Source organism: Ochotona princeps, chromosome 3 (genome assembly GCF_030435755.1).
Source record: "Ochotona princeps isolate mOchPri1 chromosome 3, mOchPri1.hap1, whole genome shotgun sequence".
Taxonomy (NCBI): domain Eukaryota; kingdom Metazoa; phylum Chordata; class Mammalia; order Lagomorpha; family Ochotonidae; genus Ochotona; species Ochotona princeps.
Window position 1 is genome coordinate 79,148,763 of NC_080834.1, and position 17,565 is coordinate 79,166,327.

Genomic DNA, 17,565 nt, shown 5'->3' on the forward strand with positions numbered 1-17,565 from the left:
AGACAGGCCAATATTAACTCAAACAATGACAATATAAAGGGGAGTGCACAAGCATAATCACTCCAAGCACTAAAACAACTTAAGGAATTGTTTGCTCATAGGAAGTAATAAAAATCTGAGAAGACTTCTTACCTGCTTCAGGGCCGGAGAACATGGGATCAGCTCTCCTATTCTGTTTATCCCAGCATTGATTTTCTTCTTTCTATGCCTCTCAACTAGATAAGGAGGAAATTCATTTATTAAATGTTATTCTACTCTGCAGAACTGCCCTAAGTTCCCTGGGCAAGAAATCCCTCAGAAATGTTTATCAAACAGTATCTAATAAAGACAAATGATTATAATTAACAATTATAAGCAAATACATTTCTAAAACTGTAATATTTTAAGCCTCATAAAAATCAGCATAAATAGAACCTTATTAGCATTTCAAAGAATATCTATAAGAATTAAGTCCAAATCATGAACAAACAGGAACTGCTAATACTACATTACTATCAGGCCATCATTCAATTACAGTGCAAATAATTTCTAGAGATTTCAGTGGTAACCAAATGTAAAGAATCCATGGATCAGCCAAATTATCACAAGGCTATTTCTTGGTAGCAAATGAAGTCTAACTGATTAAAGGATCGCAATCTAGAAGTGAATAGAGTGTCTCTTCTGAATAGAAACAGCTATTAGTTATGAGTTAGAACAGGCAAGAGTGGCGACTGGTTTGTTATTTTTCTATCAGTTTTTTGCTATCTAAGGCCTCTCTTGGATAGTTCCCATCTAAGAAACTGAGCAACTGGTAACTCCCTAAATGACTGGGAAATATTCCAGGCACAGACATACTATAAGTTGAGAAGGGACAAAAGGCTCCAAGAGATTATTTAAACAATCTGTATATAGAAACATCCAGGATATTCTTCAAACATATGTGTGTGTGTGTATAACACACTATATATTTGCTTCAAGATCTAGCAGCAAAGACATCCCTTTCAATTATATCTATTTGCTCTTTTCTTAATAAGCTGCTATTAGGACATACATTATGGCAGCATGAGACAGCTGATTCCAGTAAAAAGATTTAGTTTAGATGGCCAGAAAAGATTAAATTTAATCTACACAGCCAAAAAAAGCAAAACAGTGAGTTTACTTACCTTTATTCTGAGTTTTCTAACAATGGTATTTGTGATTATCTAACAGCGGATTTTGTTTTTCATTTTTTTTTTTTTAATGTGAGAAGGTTAAGAAAACAAAAACTAACATTAAGTTGGTTTTTTTTTTTCCACAGTGGTGAGTCAAACTTCACAGTAACTCCTTACCCTGGGAAACAGCGATTTTCCACCAGTGCTCAGCAAATCTTCCCATACATAATAATTTCTCCAAAAAATCCCTTTCCTTATGGAAAGGGGATATTATAAAGTAATATAAATTAACTTCTGTAATAATTTTTAAAGATGTGAATGTTGACTCTGGTGGAAAATGATATGTTATCCAAAGTGCCAAATTCCAAATGTACGCACAATTAATTTTATACATCACAATGTTTATCAAGCTTTGGCCTGCAATTATGATGCTTACGGGAAAACCAAATTTTTTTTCTACATTGGTTCCTATAATTGAGACTTCACAAGTTAATTTAAGACTGCCCACACATCCAGTTCCTTGAAGATCCAATGCCTGCTATTGATGTCCCTTGGGCAACTAGCCTCCTCAGGAATATATTTAAAGACACACAACATTCACGCTGTTTAAGAGTCTATCTGAATTTCCTCCATGGGTGGAATCACTTAAAACACTAGCTCCAGCAGTACATCAATTGCTTCAATTACCTAAATAGCCCCCTGGGTCAGTAGATGATAAGCAAATTATCTTCATGAGACAGCATTTTGTCAATTAAAAATAATAAAGGAACAATTTCCTAAAACATAATGATTCTATGTTCAGAAGCCAAAAAAGTCCTAATTAACTACAGTATAATTTCATTTAGAATGCCAAAAACAATAACAAGTAAAATTTAAATTTTTGTATCTACCTGCATTGTGTGTCTCCCGGTTTTTCTTTCTGAAACAAAAATTGTAGATAACAAGTAACATGAAAATAATGAGAAAACATATTCACCACTTTGTTTGAGAATCACAAACATAGAACTTACAAATTTTTATTTTTTGCATCAACATTAAACCATCTGTAGGGAAGTTTTCTTAATATATACATGGCATGTAAATCCAACTACAAGTTCCTCAATATATATTTAGAAATCACACCAATTAGTTCATACCCAAAAGTCATAGGTTGGAAAGCAAATCGATCACTGGAGACTTTAACTACCTGAAAAATGCAATTTAGGTGCTGTCACTTTTCAAAGTAATGTGCCCAGTAGGTGAGAGATTCTCGCCTTCGCCTCTGGGCAGAGGTGGGTGTGGTGTGTAGAAGAAAAGCAACAACACAAAGCACCTTTGTAATTTTTAGAGGGGGAAATGTCACAGCCAATAGCACCTGGGCACTGATACCTGCCTTATGTGTAATTTAGGTTGTCCAATCTCTTAAATTTTCTTAAAAGCCAACCTGGTCTTTACCATGTCTTTACATGATTTTTTCCTTTTCGGTACAACTATCAAATGCCTTAGCATTCTCTAATGCAAAGCTGAGGAGCATCCAGCCAATATGCCATATAAAGCTGTGAAATAACTTGCTTTGGTCCTGCCAAGGCAACCACTGGCGGAATGCAAAATTCAACACATCTATAGAAGGCTAATTTTTTAAAAAAGATTTATTTGAGACCAGCACAGAGCTTTCACCTGCTACTGCCAGCATCTCATATGCACCAGCTGTATCCTGGCTGCTCCACTTCCAATGCAGTTCTCTGCTTAGGGCCTGGGAAGGCAGTAGAGGATGGTACAAGTTCTTGGCACCTGCATGTGAGACAAGGAAGAAGCTCCTGGCTCCTGGCTTCCAATTAGCTCATCTCTGGCCACTGTGGCCATTTGGGGAGTGAACCACCAGATGAAGACTTCTTTGTCTCTCCTCTCTGTAAAATCTGATTTTTAAGTAAAAATAAATTGTAAAACAATATATATTTTTTTAGATTTATTTATTTGAAGTCAGAGAGAGAATGAGAGAGAGCACCTCCATTTACTGGTTCACTTCTTAACGGCCACCAACGCCCAGAGCTAAGCTGAGCCAAGTCAAAGCCAGGAGCCAGGTCTCCCATCTAGGTGGCGGGGGACCAAACACTTGAGCCTTTCTTTGCTATTTTCCCCTATGCCAGTGGCAGAGAGCTGGATTGGAAAAGGAGCAATAGGAACTTGAATCAGTGCCCCATATGGGATGACCACAGGATGCTGGCATAAGAAGTGGCAGCTTAGCCCATTACACCACAGTGTTGGTCCCACAGGTTAATTATTAAACTGATTTATTTTATATGGCTTATGAATAATGTCATAAAAATCCAAACAGCCCTTGGTAGAATATTTTGAAGCTATTTAATAAGAAAATAGAACAGTTCTTTTAATATAAGAATACATTGACAGAAGCACTGACCAAAATGTGAAAAATCTGGGAGAAGGTTATAGAGCAACCAAATGGAATACTGTACCAACTACATGCACACTAGCATGAACAGATCGAACTGCCACAAAAGAGTTAATCATACTCATTATCACCTAAATGAACTCAGAATCTACAAAAACATTGTATGCAAGTCAAAACGTCATTAGAAAGCAAACACTTAATACATGTCATACATTATCAACTACTGAAGATGATCATTATTTGTTATACTAGCTAGCTGAATAAAGAACACAGATAAATAATAAACGTATACCCATTTCAGTAAATCTATTTTCATTTAAGCACATATTTCTGAAGAACAGTCATTTTCTAGCCACTCCAATGAAAGTTCTCTAAGTACTGTACACACAGCAGAACAGGAACTAATTCTGGTTCTTATCTGCCCACAATCTATTATTTAGGGGCTAGGGGTACCTACCTATGCTGTTTTTTCATTGGAGTATCATTCTCTGTCATTTCTGGCATGGTGACAGCAATAGGAACCTACAAAGTGAGGAAAAAACAGCACAAAGTTCAGTCATTCTAGAATCCAAGAGAAATTGATTAATAACAATTTGATATGAATACCAAAATGCTTAAAAATGAAATTGGGATTAGAAAAGCATTGGATTAGGTATTGTGGATAGAAAAGACTGAAAAAAAAAAAAAAAGAAAGACACAAATGTTGCAGCTAGCAGATGGAACACACAGTGAAGCATAGCCAGAAAGTGGTTGGGAAGGCTGGTGCTGACAAAGATCAGGAAAACCTTCAAGGGATGTAGATTTGAGCAAGACCTGGAAAAACAGGTAGAACATACTTTAGTTGGGAAAAGATGTTCTTTGTTCACTGTATAATGATACTACAGTGTTATACAACATTTAAACTTATTGTCCTCACTAAACAGGAAAAAATGAAAAGTAATAAAGAAAAAAATAAAAAAATAAAGAGGTAAGCCACTGCTTAAAGTCCTGGCATCACATATAGGCACCAGTTAATAGTCCCAGCTGCTCCACTTCCAATCGAGCTCCCTCTAAATGCACCTGGAAAAGCATGGAGAATGGCCCAAACCCTTGGGTCCTTGCTCCCATATGGGAGACCTGAATGAGACTCCTGACTCCTGGCTTTGGCCTGGCCCACCTCCAGCTGCTTTGGCCATTTGGAGAGTGAACCAGGGATGGAAGACCCCTTCTTCACATTACTCTGCCTTTCAAATAAATAAGACGAATCTTTTTTTAAAAAGCCAGCAAAAACAATATCAAATACACAAATACATAATATTCCATCCATGGAAGCAGGCATTCATTCATTCATTCACTCATTTGTTGGATTTTCTTTCATGTCAAACAACTAGAAGTTCAAGCTAGTATTTGAAAGTCATAAAGCTATAAGCATGGGATTTTCTATTTAGTTTTAAAATATCAGGATGCTGGGAAATATATGAACTACAAGGAAAATACATACCAGAAAATATTTTAATTAATGCATTAACATATCAATTAATAGTAAAGTCAGCATTATTAAAGGTGATGTGTTTCTCTTCCCTTCTCTCTCTCTTTTTTTTTTTAAGGTTTTCATAGTAAAAAGTTTAATGTTTTTAAAACCCAAGGATTGGCTGCCAAGTTGGAATACCAGTTCTAGTACATTGCAGGTACACTGCAAGTGTGATCCTATCACCCATCATCACTATTTTGTTGTTGTTGTTGTTGTTTGTATTTTTTCTTCTTCTTTTTGAGAAAGAAGGTAAAAAGTATGGAGTCAGAAGTCAAGAAGTATGAATTTAAAATATGCTTCAGCCATTTCCTATTTGTCAAGGTCTTAGACAAGTTACATAACCTCTTGGAACTTCAGATGTTTGATCAGTAATGTGGATCACAACAACAGCATTTATGTCACTGGGCATTTTCAACAAGGGAGTGGAATGATGCAGGGAGGAGATGAGCTTTTGGCCTAGAAATCATGATGCTTGTACTCTATATTGGGCTGCCCGGATTTTATACCAGGCTTCAGCTCCTGACTCCATCTTTCTGCTAATGCAGTCTGAGGAGGCAGTGGGAACAGCTCAAGTGATTGGGTTTCTGCTACCCACAGGAGAGCCCTGTATTGCATTTCCAGTTCGAAAAATTTTCTGGGACTCGCCCAGACTCATCAGTTGCGGGCACTTGGGAAGTGGACCAGTGGAAGCAAGCTTTTCTCTCTTTCTCTCTCTCTCTCTCTTTCTGTGTGTGTATGAAATAAATGAACAGAAAAAATGCAGGGAGGATATAACACCACGGTGTCCAACAGTAATTAGTGTTCAATAAATGTTCACTACAATGAGGTATTTTAGCTTAAGCATTAGCTTTAAAAAGAAGGGGGAAAGGTCTTGCAAAGTAAGTAGAAATGAGGATAGGTATCAGAACCAGCAATTAAGCTGACAGTTGAGATACCTGCATTGGAGTTCCTGCATTCAGGTCAGCTCTGTTTCTGATTTCAGCTTCCTGCTAATGAACACCTGGGGGGGTAGCACATAATGGCTCAAGTGGTTGGTCCTTGTGACCCAGACAGGAGAGAGACCAAGTTCCTGGCACTCAGATTCAGCCTGGCCCTGTTACGAGTATTTAAGAAATAAAACACTGTACAGTGGTATGGGAAGGGGAGCTCTTTCACTCTCTCTCTCTCCCCCTCCCTCTCCTTTCAAAAATACCAATAGGGAGATGAAGGGGAAACGGCAAAAAGAAGGGGGAGGGAGAGGGGGAGGAGGGAGGTGAAAAGTGGGAGGAAGAGGGGGAAAAGGAAGAGAAGAAAGAAGGGAAGGGGAAGATGAAGGGAGAAAAGGCAAGCAAGAGGATGGCAGAATATAAAACAACCTACAGAGAATTATGTGGTCAAGATCTAGTTCCAGCAGCTGATTCTTAGTTTACCTTTCTCCCTACCATTTGTGAACCACCTACTGGTCACAGGCTAGATAACTATGTGATTATAATGAGGGACTTGTAAGCAAAGAAACAATCCCTGTCACCTTTCTCACGCATGGACTTGGTTTCTTCACTTTTGATTCCTGGCTTCCAACGCCTCCCGTTTCAGATCCAAATCTATCATCTTCTGCCAGAAGATGGTCTATGAGTTATATTTTCTTCTTACTACACAAGAGAAAAACCAGTGAATGTTTATAATCCTTAGGTTTATATCAGCAGTGCATGGGGCAGGGGATAGCAAACTATGGCACTCAGGCAAATGGTCAGTAGCACGCAGGAGGAGCCTGAATTGCAGCAGTTGCTCATAAAAGTTATTTTACACAGGCCGGGAGCGGTAGCCGGGATCCTAATCCCAGGGACCCTGCTTCCCATCCAGCTCCGTGCTTGTGGCCCAGGAAAGCAATCAAGGACAGTCCAAAGCCTTGGGACCCTGCACCTGTGTGAGAGACCCGGAAGAGGCTCCGGGTTCCTGGCTTCAGATTGACACAGCTCCAGCTGTTGAGGCTACTTGGGGAGTAAATCAGAGGATGGAAGATCTTCCTTGCTATCTCTCCTCCCGGCATGTCTGACTTTCCAATTAAATAAATAAATAGATAAATTTTTTTTTAGAAAAGTTACTTCTCCACAGTTACCCATGGTCTAGCCCACAAAGACAGCAGTCTTGCCACATGTGGTTGGTCCCTGGAGCTCATTCTTTCCTTCCTCTTATGCACGGTCATTGCCCCTAAGCTCCTCCTTGTCCATGGGTTACCTACCACCTGGGACCTACACAAAGGTCTGTCCGCAATCCCTCATTTGCTTTCTTCTGATTAAAAACACACTCAGGGCTATCCCTCTAAAGCAATGGCACAGGGAAGCAGTGCTCAGATCTCGTTACATCTGCTCCCAAACAGTGCAGACATGGGGGCTTCATCCCGCACTTGACAAACGACAAGCCTCGGAAGGGCTGAGGAATTCTCTTTTTCAACAAATTCTTTGGGTGATTTTTCTTTTCCTTCCTTCCGTCCCTTCTTTTCTTCCTTTCTTCTGTTTTTTCTTCTTTTTGACTTTAAGAGAAGTCTAAGAAACTTAACCTCAGGCCCATGACTCCCCATACTTTCCTGAAATAAATTATCTGGAGGTTACTTGTTTAAAAATGCACACTTTGAATCCATCAGAGACCCTTTCAATCAGTCGGCGAGGAGGAATTCAATCTCAAAGGAAAGGGACTGAAATTTAATGAGTCTCCAAGGTGATTCGTACACGGAAAATTTGGAAAAAGTAACAGGTTTCTTTAATTGGCAAGATTTTACACCTTTGAAAAATATTTTAACTCCATTCCCCCTCAAACTCTACCCCACAACACCTCTCAGAGTTTGCAGACAGTATCATGTTATAATTAAAGCACAGGAAGTAAAAGCTCTGACTACACATCTAGTATTGTACAGTGAATGACACTAGCGATTTATCACATTGACTGACTAAAAGCCAGTGGTTAAAATTAAGGATGATTACAGTTACATGACAAAATCATCCAGATTACTAAAGACTTCTATGAATATCTATTTTGTCTCAGACTACACTTTCACTCATTTCAATGAAAATTATTCCCACGTTCGACTGACATTAAAAAAATGCATTCCTGGGGCCCGGTGCGATGGCGTAGCAGCTAAAGTCCTCACCTTGAACGTGCTGGGATCCCATGTGGGCGCCGGTTCTAATCCCGGCAGCTCCACTTCCCATCCAGCTCCCTGCTTGTGGCCTGGGAAAGCAGTCGAGGATGGCCCAAAGCCTTGGGACCCTGTACCTGCGTGGGAGACCAGGAAAGAAGCTCCTGGCTCCTGGTTTTGGATTGGCTCAGTTCCGGCCACTGCGGCCACTTGGGGAGTGACACATCAGATGGAAGATCTTCCTCTCTGTGTATCTGCTTTTCTAATAATAATAACTAAATCTTTTTTAAAAAAATGCATTCCTAATGTCAATAGCTATCAAAATAAGAAACTATATAATATTTGTATAAAACTTTGTGAACTTATGTTATTAATAAAAATGGCATTTTAATACAATAGGTATGTAATTAAATATAAGCATACTCTTTAATGTATTTAAAATTCTGTGGATTTATGGGCCCAGTGGCGCGGTGGCCTAGCGGCTGAAGTCCTCGCCTTGAAAGCCCCGGGATCCCATATGGGCGCCAGTTCTAATCCCAGCAGCTCCACTTCCCATCCAGCTCCCTGCTTGTGGCCTGGGAAAGCAGTCGAGTATGGCCCAATGCTTTGGGACCCTGCACCCGTGTGAGAGACCCGGAAGAGCTCCTGGTTCCTGGCTTCGGATTGGCGCAGCACCGGCCGTTGCGGCTCACTTGGGGAGTGAATCATCGGACGGAAGATCTTCCTCTCTGTCTCTCCTCCTCTCTGTATATCTGACTTTGTAATAAAAATAAATAAATCTTTAACAAATAAATAAATAAATAAAATTCTGTGGATTTTTAACAAAAAATGAAAAGCATAGGGAAAGGCAATTAGCATAAAGCCTAAGGTACTCACATCCCCATAGCTCTCTGCTTATAATAAACACATAAATAGAGAAATAACAAAATATTATAACAGTAATCAATGATCATTATGTTTTTACAGACAAAAGGGATTATTTCTAAAATCAGGCAAACAATGGTTTTCAGCATGGTCTTCAGATCACCTACATCAAAATCACCTCTTCGAAATATTTCCCTTTTAAGGTGAAAAACACAACAAACGGCACAAATCTTAAAGTACAGTGAGTTGTAATAAATGCACAAGACTGTATAACTGAGCCCCATGAAGGTACAGGACCCCGGTAAGTTGCCTGGTACCCTTGCCAATCCCCTCCTCTCCTGCAGAGGCAACCATTATTTCAGTTGTTTTCAGCACAAAACAACAGATTCACTGAGAATTCTGTAGTGTCAAGCCGTCATTCAACATCACATTTCTAAAATTCATCCAGTAGTTTGTTTCTTTTTATTGCCAAGGATGACTATGTAACTGAGGTGAATTTACAACAGAATTTATTATCCTTTTGTTTCCTTCTGTTGATGGACACCTGAGCTATTTCCATACTTGGCCCACTGCAAATACAGCTGCTATACATACTCTTATAAAAGATTATACAAAAAGCAGAGCAAGAGAGAGAGGGAGAGAGAGAAAGAAATCCTTCGTCCTCTAGCTCACTCCCTAAATGGATGCAACAGACAAGGCTAATAGGTCCAGGCTGAAGCCAGCGGCCAAGGACTCCCTCCAGATCTCCCACGAGCGGCAGTAGTCAAAAATGATCAGGCCATCTTCTGGTAGCTTTCCAGGCACATTAGCAAGAAACTGATCAGAAGCAGAGTAGCTGGATGTCAGTGTCACAAGCCGTAGCTTAACCCACTGAACTACATGCCAGCCCCAGTAACAGTTCCTGATGAAACAGAACACCACTTTTTTTCTTTTACAGTTATTTTTTTGTGTGCCCTGTCTCTAAGATATCCCTCTACAGTTGCTTCTCATAAGTTTATAGTTTTAACTGCTACACTTAGGCCAATGATCTATGTTACATATGGCATGAGGTAGGCATAACTGTTCATTTTCCCTAAATGTATACTAGTATTTGGTTGTTCCAACAACTTGTGGAAAAGTTCTTTTCCTTCGTGGATTGTCTTGGTATCTTCGCTGTAAATCAAGCACCCACACAACTGCGGACCCATTTCTAAGCACTCTACTCTGATTTGTCCTTTGATTAAATACTTGCTTAAAGTACATATTGCTAAGTCACAAACCAGATCTACTAAATCAGAATCTTGGGAGGGAGAGCTCTAGGAATAAGTACTTCTAAAAAGATTCTGCACATTCTAAAGACTGAAAAGTATCAATTACATTTTACTGTTCTTTCCTGGACAACCTATGCAAGTTGAAGTGGGAAGCCTGGACTGGTCAACTTGCAATTCTAGCTCTAGATTTGATATTCAATAACTGCATGTGACTATTTATCAGGGAATCAATTTCTTTCTATATTTATTTTTATTGGAAAGTCAGATATACAGAGAGCAGGAGAGACAGAGAGAAAGATCTTCTGTTTGATGGTTCACTCCCCAAGTGGCCGCAATGGCTGGAGCTGAGCCAATCTGAAGCTGGGAGCCAGGAACCTCTTCCGGGGTCTCCCACGCAGGTGCAGGGTCCCAAAGCTTTGGGCCGTCCTCGACTGCTTTCCCAGGCCACAAGCAGGGAGCTGGATGGGAAGTGGGTCTGCCGGGATTAGAATTGGCACCCACATGGGATCCCGGTGTGTGCAAGGTTGAAGACTTTAACCACTATGCTATCGCACCGGGCCCATGGGCATCAATTTCTTTATGTGCAAAACTGGAGGGAAAATATATATATATATACATATATATATACACACTTATGGAATAAGCATATGGTACAGAAGCTAACAGGTGACTTGCGATGTTGCGGAGAGATCACCGGACACAAGTGTAGGATGTTAAGAGGAGTCTTTATTTGCCAAGCTTGGCGATGGCAGCTCTTGCTGCATCCCAGGAACCACCGCACAACATGGCCAAAGCCAGGGGTTTTTAAGCTCTCATTAGCACACAGTAGCTGGGGGTGTCAAGTCAACTCAGGTGTTACAAATTAATCAACTTCATCTTAGGCCAGTCAGGTACAGAAGCAGAAAGCTGTGTTTCGCTACACTCGAAACCTAGCACTACTTTCCGGTGCTATTAAACAGCTGCATCCTACTGCAGGAACACCCATATCCCATTTCGGTGTACTCAGTTTGAGTCCTAGCTCTTACTCCCAATCAAGCTACCTGCTAATGAGCAGCATAGCGGGTAGCAAAGGTTGGCTCAAGCACAAGGGTCCCTATCACCCATATGGGAGAACTGGAACGAGTTCCAGCTTCCTGGCGTTGTCCTGGCCCAGCCTTGGCTATTTCAGGCAACTGGGGAGTGAACCAGCAAATAGATATCTCTGTCTGCCTTACAAATAAAAATGAGGAAATATATATAAATACATCTTTTGAAAAATGCTATTCTTGCTTGTAGAAATGCAGAATGACATAGTTACTTTGGAAATCAATTGGATCATTTCTCAAAAAGTTAAACATAGGGATACTACATGACCAAGAAATTTCTACTCCTAGATACACATACAGCCAAAATAATTCAAAACACACCAAAACCTAAACATCCACCAGATGTCGAGTGGATAAAGTGTAGTATATCCACAGAGTAAATAAAAAGACAAGTGGAGCTAATATTGTGACACAATGGGTAAAGCCATCGGCTGAGAGGCTGGTATTTCACAGAGGCACAAACTGGGAGTCCTGGCTGCCCCCTTCCAATCCAGTTCCTTGCTAATGTGCCTAGGAAAGCAGCAGCAGATGACGACCCACGCGCTCGGGCCCCCGCACCCATATGAGAGACTTGGATGAAGCAACTGATTGCTGCCTTCGGCCTGGTCCAGCTATGCCTATTGTGGCAATTTGGGGAATGAACCAGCAGATGTAGATTGATTCTCTTTCTCTCTCTCTCTTGTTCTCTTCCTCTATAATTCTGCATTTCAAATAAATCATTTTCTTAATGAAGACATGAAGCTATGACATAGATGGACCTTGAAAACATTATACTAGGTAAAAGAAGCCTAACACTACAGGTCACATTATTTTACATAAAAATATTTGTTCTATTTGTATGAAATGCCAAAATGGGCAAATCTATAGAAACAGAAAGTAGAGGTTGCCAGGCATGGGAAGAGGGAATGGAGAAGGGCTATTAATGAAAATGGGGTTTCTGTCTGGGGAAACCCATTCAGCATAACTGAAAGATTCACATAGAGCTGGGAGAAGAACCTTGTTAATACACACAAAAAACAAAACAAAAACAAACAAACAAAAACAAAAACACTGAATCGCACAATTGAAAAGTCTTTTTGTGTGTGTGTGTATGTGGTGTGGCATTCACATCTCCAAGAAAATATAAATAAAAACAAAAGGTAAAGAAAAAAATGATCTATAAACACAAAATGTCTGAAATTGTATGCTAAGTACTTTTTCCTAAGAAAATTCTTTATGTGAGGGGCAGAGACACCACATGAGAGAGACAAAGACAGGAAGACAGTGCTCCCATCCACTGGTGGACTCCCCTGGAAAGTAGCAGCAGATGGCACAAGTGCCTGAGCCCTTGAAACTCAACTGAGACCAGATGGAATTCCGACTCCTGGTTTTGGTCTTGCCCTGCCCACTGCAGCCCTAGTTGTTGTGGTCATTTAGAAAGTAAATTAGCAGGTGGAAGATTCCTGTCTTTCCCTCTCTCTCTCTCTCTGCAACTCTTTCAAGTAAAATAAAGAAATATTTTTTTAAAAAATAACTATTGAATTAAACTTTAAATGGGTAATTTTAATGGTATGTAAATTCTATCCTCAACACACTGTGAATAAATGTCCCTTGGTAAAAGATACACTGGTGTTCTCTGCCTTACTTTTACTTAAGCTGTTCAAATCTGCAGTTATTCCCCCCACCCCAAATATTTAATTTTTGAAGATGCTCACACTTTTGGAAGTAGAGTTATAATTTCTACCAAGGGTCTTCAGTCATGGTGAGGCTTGAGCTGGTTCACCTAAAGGCTAAAGCAGGAAAAAGCCTGACAAACTGTGGGAAGAGCCTTGGGTATTCAACTTCTATGAGACAGAACCCAGTAAATCTTCCTTCTCCTAACTCCACCTTCATTTGGTGTACAACAAAATACATGATGAAGGGTCCCAGCAAAACAAGTCTAAGCAAAGGTATGATGTGAAAACAAGAAACCTGTATGATTTACTTCTGACAAACTAATAAAGCGTCTTCCACAAAAAGCTTTATTATACTGTAACTCTCCAGTTATGATATGAACAGTATATTTTATTTGAATCAATAAAAGTCAACCATATATTTAGACATCAATAATATTAATATTTAGTAATACTTAGAACAGCATTTCCTGAGAAAATGTAACATATCCCTATTTTTCATTAGCAAATTGTATTTGCTCTTCATTTTCCTCTCCTCTCAGCACTTAGCCTTTTACAACGAAGAGACTACTTAATAACTGAGCCACATCTTAAACAAAAAGGACTTTGAGTAGGCAATGAATTTTTAGAGTACCAAATGCACAACAAAAGCAAAACTAAAAAAAGTAAGCTTATATCAAACTTAGGTAGAAGTTTCTTCATAGCAAAGGAAACAATCAATAGAGTAGACATCCAAAACAATGGGAGAAAAATCCACTTATCAAAAGAGTAATATGCAGAATTCTATGGGTAACTCAAAAAAACTCTGCAAGACCAATCCAGTCAAGAAATGAGCAAAGGGGGCCCGGCGGCGCGGTGGCCTATCGGCTAAAGTCCTCGCCTTGAACGCACCAGGATCCCATATGGGCGCCGGTTCTAATCCCGGCAGCTCCACTTCCCATCCAGCTCCCTGCTTGTGGCCTGGGAAAGCAGTCGAGGATGGCCCAATGCATTGGGACACTGCACCCATGTGGGAGACTCGGAAGAGGTTCCTGGTTCCTGGCTTCGGATCGGCACAGCACCGGCTGTTGCAGCTCACTTGGGGAGTGAATCATCGGACGGAAGATCTTCCTCTCTGTCTCTCCTCCTCTCTGTATATCTGACTGTAATAAAATGAATAAATCAAAAAAAAAAATGAGCAAAGGGGCCCGGCGTGGTGGCCTAGCAGCTAAAGTCCTCGCCTTTAATGCACCAGGATCCCATATGGGCACCGGTTCTAATCCTGGCGGCCTGCTTCCCATCCAGCTCCCTGCTTGTGGCCTGGGAAAGCAGTCGAGGACAGCCCAACGCTTTGGGACCCTGCACCTGCATGAGAGACCTGGAACAGCTCCTGGCTCCCAGCTTCGGATTGGCGCAGTATCGGCAGTTGCGATCTCTTGGGGAGTGAATCATCGGACAGAAGATCTTTCTGTCTCTCCTCCTGTATATCTGACTTTGCAACAAAAATAAATAAACCTTAAGAAAAAAATGAGCAAAGGACCTGACCAGTTCTCAAAATGAGTTAAAAAAAAAAAAAAAAAACGCTCAATTGTCACTATTTGTCAGGCAAATACAAATCAAAGCCATTACAAGCTATCACCTTATCACTATTTGAATGCTATCATAAAAAAAGGAAGTAGCACACTGACAAGGATGTGGAGAAAGGGGAACTCTTACACCACTGATCACACACCACTGGTTAGAATGCAAATTAGCGAGTTGTTAATATCTAGCTTCATTTCCCTAGTGGTCGTAAAGATATCTGGTATAATGTGTATGGGGGAGGACAGGTTTAAACAGACAGCAGGATTAGCTGAGGTGAAGCAAAGAGGGTGCAATCCCAAGAACTAGGAGAAGACAAGCCAACAGCAGAGACCCCTGGAGACCTGTAAACACGGGGAAGTGGCAGACACAGCAGAGCGGTGCTGCAGTGAACAGACACCCCAGCAGCAAGCAGCAATCGGGGCTCCGCTGGCCATCAGAGCTCCACTGGCAGCCAAGTGAGAAGGGCATTCACCAGGAACTCAGGAGGTGAAACCACCCAAAACTATGGGTCCTGCTTACTTGCTTAATCCAATCCCAAGCAGAAGCAGAATGGCAGAGTCAAGTGAGGTGTGGGAATAGGGTGGATTTCATGGTCCAGGCCCTCACTGGTGCCACATCAGGAGCTATTTTGTGAACTGTGGCAAAGGTGCTGGAGGAGGGACTATAGTGAGCTGAGCATGCACTAAACCAGGACAAAACTCACTTCGGGCTTAATGCATTGATTGCATCCACTAGGAAAATAATACCAACTCAGCATCCCACAGGTTCCACCCAAAACAGGTCCAGGTTGCACCCATAATTAGCTGCTCATAGGTGCCAGCAAGAAGAGCTCCATTAGCAGCCACGTGGGAAGGGGTTTTCACCAGGAACTGTGGAAGTGAACTCAACCACAGAACTTCAGGTCCTGCTCATTTGTTCTGGCCTACCACCACCAGAAGCAGAGTGGCAGAGCCCAGGAAGCAGCAAGTGGAAACAGGGTGGATTTCATGGCCCAGACCCCACCAGTACTACATCAGGCACAATTTTGTGAATTGGTGCAAAGGTGCTGAAGGAAGGACAACAGTGAACTGCGCATCTGCTAAGCTGGGGAGAACTCTCTCTCAGTTCAACGCATTGCACTGGTAGTAACAGGAAAACAATAATGATTAAACATCCCATAGACTCCATCCAAAACAGGTCCAAGTTACACCCAGACCTAACTGCCAGTAGATTCTGGGAAGAGGAGGAAAGAAAACAAAATTGTATAACAGGCACTACTGACAACACATATTCACCTAGAAGATCTATATAATGGAGGCAAGTATACCATGAAGTGGAGATAACACTGCAGTATGCATCTCTACTTGTGAATAAAAGATGGATGCCCAATGAAACTGTTAAATATATCTTGACACTAGAATGCTGGACTTTATGCCATTCTCTATATCTAGAATGTCCAGATACAATGAAATAGCAGAATGATGGACTGTAACTGTCGTTGAGGTACTAAACAACAGTTTATATTCTCACAATACAATGAAAATCAGTAAGCGGAAAGGGGGAGGGGGAATGCCAGAGCCTAGGGAACTGTATCATGAAAAAGAAAGAATTTTTAAAAAGATTATAAATTAGCACAGCCACTGTGGAAAACAATGTGGAGATTTATTATTATTTTTAAGGATTTATTAACACATTTATTTGAAAGGCAGAGTTACACAGAAGAGACAGGGATGTACCTTCCATCTGCTGGTCTACTCCCCCAGTGGCAGAACAGCTCTGACTGGGCCAGGCAAAAGTCAAAAGTTAGGTCTCCCACCATGTAGTGGGGGCCAAAATTCCTTGGGCCATCTCCTGCTGCTCTGCAGGGAGCTGGACTGGAATGAATCAGCCAAGTTGTACACCTCTCATTTGTTGTTTCTGGCATTGCAGGCTGTCAGCAGCTTAACATCCTGTTCCATAACACCATCCCCAGAGTGATTTCTTTAAAAACCATAAATGGAAGTGCCATCTGATCCAGCAGACCCATGACTTGGTTTATATCTAAACAGCACAAAATCATTGTGTCAGAGATAACTGCTCTGCAATGTGCCTACAGCACATTTCACAACAGCCACGCATGACAATCAACCAAAGTGTCTACCCCAGCTGAACGGAGCAAGAAAATGTAATACCCACACCACACACATGCACACACAGAATGGAGAAAGAAAATGTAATACCCACACCACACGTGCACACCCACACACTACACGGACATAAAGAAGACTGAAATCCTGTCAGTTGCAGATTTTTAAATGGATGGAATTGAAGGATGCTATGTTAAGTGAACTAAACTAGATTCAGAAAAACACTATGTTCTCTCTGATATGTGGAACCTACAAAAACAAACTTGAATAAAACACATAATGTTAATTACCAGAGGCTGGGAGGGGTGTGGAAAACAGAAGAGTTTGGGTAACAGGCAGCAAATCAGAATCAGGCAGAAGGCATTTTGTTCTTAGTGTTACAAAGCAAAGTCAGGAGACTACAGTTCACGAATACTTAGGATATAATGCATGACAAATAGAAAAGCTGCAGGCTTCAAATCATGACTGGCAAAAGGAAGAAATGTTGATTATCCTATTTTGATTAATACACATTATACACATGTGTATTATACACATTATACACATTACAATGAAACCCATTAAAACTCTAACTATTGCTAATAAATTTTTAAAAGACAAAAACTTTATTTGTAAAAATATTTTCGTCTAGAAAGATTGCTCTTTGGCCAGCAATGGCAAGTGTTTTATATCCATACCTGCTGCTATGGAGTCCCAGCGGGTACCTGCCCTGTGATGAATAGACTCCTCTCCAAGGTCATGATCCCTGGGCAGCTCTACCCTTGCTTTGGTTTATGCTTGGCTTTTTCAGAAGATCTATTGACAACACTTTCAATACCTTTATAAAAAAAACTCATGCACGCTTTTTGATATTTTCAACCACCTCTTGCTCATAGTATATTAGAATGGCATTTCAGTAGTCCAGT

General features: G+C 40.7%; 1 protein-coding gene across 1 annotated transcript in view; it reads right to left on the reverse strand.

The window, feature by feature from the left end:
- The window catches only part of USF3 (upstream transcription factor family member 3), a 51,640-nt gene that overhangs the window by 20,083 nt on the left and 13,992 nt on the right, over positions 1–17,565 (reverse strand). The window contains exons 2-4 of the mRNA XM_004577894.2: positions 3,977–4,041; positions 2,021–2,049; positions 133–215 (exon numbers count right to left, since the gene is read on the reverse strand). Coding sequence (XP_004577951.2) covers positions 133–215; positions 2,021–2,049; positions 3,977–4,023 — 159 coding nt within the window. The 5' untranslated portion in view covers positions 4,024–4,041. The remainder of the gene's footprint in view (positions 1–132; positions 216–2,020; positions 2,050–3,976; positions 4,042–17,565) is intronic.